This window comes from Podarcis muralis, chromosome 4 (assembly GCF_964188315.1).
Source record: "Podarcis muralis chromosome 4, rPodMur119.hap1.1, whole genome shotgun sequence".
NCBI lineage: Eukaryota > Metazoa > Chordata > Lepidosauria > Squamata > Lacertidae > Podarcis > Podarcis muralis.
Window position 1 is genome coordinate 44,246,806 of NC_135658.1, and position 8,218 is coordinate 44,255,023.

The following is an 8,218-nucleotide window of genomic DNA, read 5'->3' on the forward strand; positions in this document are numbered from 1 at the left end:
TTAACTGGCTGGCTGGCCCTCTAGTGGCTGGGGATAGCAATTACAGCCGACCGGCTCGCGAGCTCCCCCAGTGGCCTGGCCGGTATTGCAGCCTTATAGAGTGTCTAGGCCTGCTTAGCGCCACCTGCTGGTGGACTGTGGAAGTGCGCCTCCTGTTAATTAGATAATTTTAACCATACAGGAGAGCCATAGCTCAGTGGTAGTTTGTCTGCTTGGCAAGCGGAAGGTCATAGGTTCAATCCCTGGCATCTCCGGGTAAGATTGGGAAATACATTTCTGTGCCTCTAGTGATTCTTACTCGCGGCAGTGCATTGAATCCGCCACTCTAAGGATATTTTGCTTGTGCTAATTGTTCTCGCTAACTGCGATTGTTTGGTTTTGGGAAATTGTTGAGGAGACTAATACGAGGTACCCCTGGGTGATTGGGTGATTGGCCGGCGTTTGCCAATTATCCGCCACAATATTATAGTATTGACTTAATTTAATTTATTTTCCAGGAAATTTACTTTGTCTCTGATTTGTCTCCATTCTAGCAGGTATGGCTCCAAAGAGGGACTCCGCCCGCCCTGGCTCGTCTTCCACTGCAAAACGGCCTATTAGAGGCCCATCTCAGGCGCTTCGCTCGCCTGCTCCGAGTCAGCCAGTGGGTCGGGTGCAGTCCCTAGTGGCTAGCATGGCCGGCGATCCTGCAGCCTTGTCGCGTTTTGCGGCACAGATGGACGGCTTTCTCCAACAATGCTCCAGTCAGCCTTCCACGTCTGCAGGGCCGTCGCGCCCAGTGAGGGTGTCGTCACCAAGTGTGTCATCCTATAGCGAGGATGGGAGAGAAGAATTATCGGCTGGAAGAGGGGTTGCCGATTCTCAGTTAACCCAGCCCCATCACTTACCTGCCGTTCACGGTCGGGGGCGGGGGTCGCGTTTTTCCTCCGGGAGAGCTTCCGGAGGAAGGGCCTCTTCGCGGCCTTCCTCCCGCCGAGGTTGGTACAGGACGCCTCCGGTAGAGGCCCCGGCGGCCTCGGGACGTTCACGTGTTGTTTCTTCCTCGTCAGCCCCAGGTCCTTCAAGGCCGAACGATGATTCTGAGTCATCTGCCGAGGACAGCTTACCAGTGCCGGCCAGGAAATCTTCGGGCGGAAAGCGTCACCGCAGGAGATCTTCCCGGAGGCGCGCAAAGCGAAGGAAGGATGACTCTTCTACTTCTTATACCGGTACGTCATCTTCTAGTTCCGATGATGAGACCGGTAAGTCCCTGGAACTGTACTGGGGTTTTGGGGAGGCGGCTTCTGGGCTTCCTAGGTGGGCTTGGGAGCGTAGGTCCAATTCTCATCGGGCCAGATACGGTGCCGTTCAGGAGTGCAGGGATGGGGTTTTGTTGCCTGACGTTAAGGTTTCGACCAATTCTGCCAGGGATGTCATCCCTGGTTCCCATCTGCCTTCAAAATTAAGGACCAGAATACTGAATGGCCGTTACGTGGATATGTTTAAGTTGGCGCCTCCTTCGGAGGATCAGGAGAAGGGTAGCTTTCCCAAGAGACGTCAGGGTGCCGCCACTTCGGACAGAACTTTCGAGCTTTGGCTTGATTGTTTCCAGGTTTTTGCTGGGGTGGTCGTGGCGGCTTACCCCCGGAGAGCTCTGCATTTAGTGGTTTATCAGTCTATTGTTCGCACTGCATTCACCAGTGCTGGAGAAAAAGCTGCTATAAAGTACGATGAGAATTTTAGGCGCCGTGCGGCCAGGATTCCATCCGCTCGCTGGGATCGCAAGGACCTTGACGTGTGGACCACATACGTGGCTCCACGCATCGAGAAGAAGCAGCCGGAACAGCAAAAGGTTAGGTCGGGAGCTCCGAGACCCGGGCGTCGCTTACTATGCTGGGACTTTAACAAGGGCTCCTGTCAGCGTCCGGGGTGCAAGTTCGCACACATGTGCGAGAGGTGCAATGGACTGCATCCCGCTTCCTCTTGTTATGCAGGCCGGAGGCCCTTTCGTGGGGGCAAAGGGGGTTCCCAGCAGGCCCCTAAGCCCCCAACCCCCTCCGCAGCTGCAGGAACGGGAAAATAACATGCTCATTTCTTTAGCCTATACTCCTGTCCGCCAGCAGATATTGCAGTCGTGGTTGCAGTCTTATCCCAATAGGGACGCTGCGGTTTATTTGAATAACGGTTTTTCCCTAGGTTTTCGGATTCCAGTGGCCGTGGCTCCTGTAGCACGGAATCCGGCTAACCAAAAATCAGTTCGTGAGCTACCTCAGGTGGCTCGCAAGAAGATAGCAAAGGAATTGGCCTTGCAGCGCATGGCCGGTCCTTTTGACACCCCCCCTTTTCACAACTTGCATGTATCCCCTTTGGGTATCGTGCCGAAAAAAGCTCCGGGTGAATTTCGTTTAATTCATAATCTGTCGCACTCCGCGGGCACGTCAGTCAACGATGCGATTCCTCCGGAGCTCTGCTCCGTGAAATACGCATCTCTTGATCAAGCGATCAAGATGATTAGGAAATTTGGTCCTGCTGCCTTATTGGCGAAATGCGACATCGAGTCGGCATTTCGCTTGTTGCCGGTTCACCCGGAAGATTTTTGGTTGTTAGGTTTTCAGTTTGAGGGCAAATATTATTTTGACAAAGCTATGCCTATGGGTTGTTCGGTTGCCTGCGCAGCCTTTGAATCCTTTAGTACCTTTTTGGAGTGGGCCCTCAAAGAAAAAACTGGTTTGGGCGGAGTCACTCATTATCTGGATGATTTTTTATTGGCCTCGGCGTGTGATACTGGGGAGTGTTCTGTACTCCTCAGGGCTTTCGCCGACCTCACCCAGGAGTTGGGGGTTCCCCTGGCCGCAGACAAGACTGAGGGTCCTTCGACTCGGCTTACTTACCTGGGTATCCTTTTGGATACTTTCTCTCAAACTTCCAGCTTGCCAAGTGACAAGCTGGTAGCCTTGAGGAAGGTGATAGAGGAATTACTCCCGTTGAGAAAAGTGTCCCTTAGGCAGTTACAATCGCTTTTGGGACACTTGAATTTTGCCTGTAAAGTGGTGGCGCCGGGGCGCCCCTTTTGTTCTCGTTTGGCCAGGCTCACAGCGGGGCTGAAGGCCCCGCATCATCGGGTGCGCCTGTCTAAGGAGGTAAAAACAGACCTGTCCATTTGGTTGGAATTCCTGGCAGACTTCAATGGGGTCTCGTTATGGCAGGATACTTTGAACCTGCATAACGACTTCCAGGTGCAGTCGGACGCGGCTGGGTCGCTAGGCTTTGGATTATACTGGAAGGGTCGCTGGTGTGCGGAGCGTTGGCCGGCAGGATGGGCAGGAGGAGAGATTACGCGGGACCTAACTTTTCTTGAGTTCTTTCCCATTGCAGTGGCAGTGCACTTGTGGGTCAAAGAGTTCAGGGACTGCTGTGTCTGCTTCTGGACTGATAACCAAGCAGTGGTGTCAGTGCTGGCCAAGCTGTCGTCACGTTCCCCCAGGGTGTCGGCCCTCTTGCGAGTTTTTGTCTTACATTGTTTGCGTTATAACATAGTTTTTTCAGCTCGTTTTATCCCGGGGGTGTCTAACGAAATTGCTGATGCTCTGTCCCGTTTTCAGATGGAGCGGTTCAGACTCCTGGTTCCAGAAGCTCGGTTACGTCCGGAATATTTCCCGGATCATCTTTGGAACCTTGGCAGCAATTAGTTTTACAGGGAGTAGCGGCTTCGGTCTCCCCTTCTACCCTTAGATCATATACGAAAGTTTGGGACGATTTTGTAGCATTTTGGCGGCAGTCTGCCGGCGATGTAAGGGGGCTCCCGCCCACATCGTCGCAGGTGCTACAATATTTAGCACATTTATTTCAATTGGGCAGGGCGGCTAGGACGATTAGAGGGCAAGCTGCCGCTATAGCATTTTTCTGCAAGGTATTTTTTGACAAGGATCCTTGCTCGAAATTCATAGTACGCAAGGCTTTAGAAGGATGGAGTAGACTATCCCCTTCCCGACCAACAAATAGGCAACCCATAACATTTGACATGTTATGTAGAATTCGCAAAAAGCTGCGGGTGGTGTGCTGGTCGGGGTACGAGGCTCGCCTGTTCTCAGCTGCCTTCTCGGTCGCCTTTTTTGGGGCCCTGAGAGTGGGTGAGTTAGTGGTAGAAAATCATGAGGCTGCACGTCCTCGGGGCCTGTTGATACAGGATGTGCAGCTGTCCCCGGTTGAACTTCGAATCATGATTAGAAGTTCTAAGACTGATCAGAGGGGCAAGGGGGCCATCATTCGTCTCCCGGCCACGGGGGAAATGGGCCCCTGCCCTGTGAAAGACGTTAGGAGGTACCTTGCCTTGCGCACCCAAGGCGATGGGCCTTTGCTTAAACATGAGGATGGGTCACCCCTTTCTAGACAACAATTTGCGAAGGTGATGCGAAAGGCGATTTTGGCGAGTGGAGGTGTAGCAGCGGATTTTGCTCCCCACTCTTTCAGGATCGGGGCTGCCACAACGGCGGCACACTGGGGGTTGTCAGCAGCCAGAATAAAGGAGCTGGGCCGATGGAAATCGGATGTGTTCAAGGGTTATGTGCGTTAGCATGGTTGTTGATATTGTTTTGTCTATTCATCTCAGGTTCTGAGGAGGTCCGCATATGGCTGGTGGGACATAGCATCGTCCACTGGGCTTGTGTTGCAGCACGACAGTCGGGATTGGGTCCAGGTCTCGGCCTCCCTCGGCATGTTCAATTATCCTGGCTGTCCAGAAGGGGAATGCGATGGTCGGAGCTGCTGCCTATGATTCGGAGGCAGTTGCAGTTGGAAGGACCCCCATCGGCCATTGTGGTGCAGCTGGGCGAGAACGACCTGGTTTTTTCGGACTGTTTTTCCCTGCGTGCTGCAATTTTGGCGGACTTGGAGGAGCTGCGGGCTTTGGTGCCGACAGCTAAATTATTTTGGTCAAGGTGGCTGCAACGGCGCGCTTGGCGGGGCAGTCACTGCCCAGCCGCCACTGAGAGGGCCAGAAGGCGTATTAACTCCGCAGTGTCGCTGAGGATCTTGGAGATGGGCGGAGATGTGATTTTTCACCCTGAAATTTCCTCTCAGGAGCCATCCTTTTTTCGAGTTGATGGCGTGCACCTTTCTGCTTCGGGTAATGAGGCATGGATTGGTGCGGTGGTGTCCAAGCTGAGGGCTTGGCTGGGGCTGTGAGTGGTTTGGCGGGAGCGGAGGGCTCCATGGCGGTTAGGCATTTGGTTAATTGGTTCTTGGAGGGGTAAGTGCCTACCCCTCCAAATGATGCGGAAAAGGGAATTCCGTTAAAGGAATCCAGGGGCTTGCCATTCTTTCGTCCTGTCCGTGGAGCCGGGCTTGGGCCGTGCAAGCCCCACCGGAACATGAGGGTGAGAAGTGTTGGATTGATTCCCAGCCTCATTTCTCACCCAATACTTGTTTCCCACGCTGGCTTCCGGTGGAGTCCGGAAGTGACAGCTCTGTCCTTTGGGGGCAAGGACAGATAGTCGAACCAATGCCTAAGCAACCACTCACCATTTTTGTATTGAATAAAGTTGTGGCCAAAATTATGCCAAAAACCTTAAACAAAAAATTAAGTGTGAAGTGTGAATTTTTTGGGTGGCACTGTGGGACTCAACACGCAAAGCGTGTTCTCACTAGAGAGAGCACGTGTTGCGGTTGGGGGAACAGGCCACAGTCGCATGACTAGGCAAATTTGTTAGAACCCAAACCTTATAGGGTTAATTGGGTTGCTGGGGATTTTTGAGTGTTGCCAATTAGGAGGAGGGGCCAGAAGATATAAATATAGGAGCTGGACATTGGGACGGTCTCTTGGCCGTTTTGAACTGGATCACCCGCCCTCCCTCCCTTTTATAGGGTGGTTATTGGTTTCATTGACCTTGCTATTGCCTGTCATGGGGTCGTCCGCATTGGTGCGGGGGCCTGGTAGGAATTTTGCCATCTGGCTGATTGGCTGGTGCCATTTGGTTTTTGCCTACTACGTAGCAAATCGTCACAACTTGTAAGGTTGGCGGTTAGGCATTTGGTTAATTGGTTCTTGGAGGGGTAAGTGCCTACCCCTCCAAATGATGCGGAAAAGGGAATTCCGTTAAAGGAATCCAGGGGCTTGCCATTCTTTCGTCCTGTCCGTGGAGCCGGGCTTGGGCCGTGCAAGCCCCACCGGAACATGAGGGTGAGAAGTGTTGGATTGATTCCCAGCCTCATTTCTCACCCAATACTTGTTTCCCACGCTGGCTTCCGGTGGAGTCCGGAAGTGACAGCTCTGTCCTTTGGGGGCAAGGACAGATAGTCGAACCAATGCCTAAGCAACCACTCACCATTTTTGTATTGAATAAAGTTGTGGCCAAAATTATGCCAAAAACCTTAAACAAAAAATTAAGTGTGAAGTGTGAATTTTTTGGGTGGCACTGTGGGACTCAACACGCAACTACTGCTCTAGTGGCTTGAAGACCATAGAACTGACCTTTCTGTGATTGGTGAATGTCAAGATCTAGCACATTAAGAAAATATATTGAGTTGTTTAAGAATCTTGGAAAATGTGTGGAATGAAAACTGTGCCTGCTTCAGAATACAGAAGAATAACAAAATAGGTGGTTGAATCGCACTGTACTTTGAATAAGGCATCTATTCTAAATGAAGTTAACTATCCTATGGAACCCCTTTGGGGAAAATTTCTAAGTTATAATAGGAAAAAAAGTATATTTTTTAGGTTATACTGTTGATCGCCTGATGTGACATTTTGCTGTAATAGTAAATGAAGTTCAGTTTCAGTGAATAAACCAGAGCTTATCTAATATATTCTGATCAACAAGTGAAACTCTTTCTTCCCCCCAAGTGATGAAGAGCTTTATTTAACTGTCCAAAGTAATGCTAAGTTTTTTGAAGCTTTACAGTCAAGGAAAGTGCAGGAAGAGGGAGGGTGGAGGGGAGAGGGAGAGAGCGCACATGGTCTGTCGCTTTCTTTGCAGTCGTGTTAGTTCTTTTGAATTCAAACAGATGTAATTTGTGACAAGTTACAATTACCAGGTTCCTCCCTTTCTACACATACCTCTTTACAATTTCTATCTATAATGCAGCAATAAATGCCTCTTGTCAAAGGAGGAGATAGCACTGCACTTGACACATTCCCCCAGCTTTGCTTCAGAAGTCTTTCATTGCTATTTGATCGGGCTTAGTAGATGGAAAGGTACTATTTTTTGTATCACTAAGGAGAACAGATTGTGGAATTCAAAGCAATAGGTACACCCGGAATGAAAAACAGTAAGATTACCTAAAGCCCTGTTCAGACAAGAAATGTGTGGTGACATGCATAGGGATGGGCCGCACTCATTCCGCATGCTCACCCTAACTTCTGAACATAATAAGTAATAAGTAGTAATAAGGAGTCTGCATTTTTTGCAAGGAAAAAAACTGCACTAATAAATTGAATGCACCTGGGCTTTAGTCAAAAGCAGCATGAATAGATGGCGCATCAGAAGAGGTGCATCAGAGGTGGAGCCAAGTTGCAGAATTACGTATCTGTGCATATATTCCGTCAGAAAACACGTGTTTTCTCTGATGGAGTTTTAAAAATATTTATAAACCGCAATTTTGTGGAAAATATAATAAGGCAGTGTTACAAGATAACAACTATAAAGACATCAATAACATATTAACAAAAACTGGTTGTTGTGGTTAAAAAAAAAAACACATTCCAAAGTCCTTTCTGAACAATACAATTTTTAGAAGACACCTAGAAGCAGCGCTGGATGCTGACATTTTGGTGCCTGAGGTGAACCACAAAATGGCACACACTCTCTACCAGGGAAGAAGATCTATGAGAGGAACAGTGGCAGGGTAGCAGTGGTGGTGAAATAAAGATCTATATAGGGATCTGCTGCTTCTGTGCATCTTTCCACCTGAGGTAGTTGCCTCACCTTGCCTCAGAGGTGGGCTAGTCCTGTCTGGAAGAAAATAGAGATGACTCTTGATGGACTTCTATTAGTAAGGACTCCCACAGGGCAGGGCCTGCCACACTAAAGGTTCAGGTCCTAGTAGAGGCCAATTGAACTTCAAGGACATGGGAAACAAACATGTCTCTCTGTCTATTTTAATGATTAACAAACCAAACAAACTGGTGTAGTGGAGTACATGTATGGTCGCGTGGCAAGGCCCACGTGATAGTTCTCATTCTCCAAATATTGTAGACCCTGTAAAAGAATTACATCAAAAATTGCTCCATGGATGCCTTGAC

The 8,218-nt window shown here is 49.8% G+C and overlaps 1 protein-coding gene across 1 annotated transcript; it reads left to right on the forward strand.

Moving 5' to 3' along the window:
• The first annotated feature begins 538 nt into the window (after positions 1 to 538).
• LOC144327493 (uncharacterized) lies at positions 539 to 2,062 on the forward strand. The gene has a single exon (XM_077927210.1). It carries the CDS (start codon positions 539 to 541, stop codon positions 2,060 to 2,062), a length of 1,524 nt encoding a protein of 507 aa, XP_077783336.1.
• Positions 2,063 to 8,218: the final 6,156 nt, after the last annotated feature.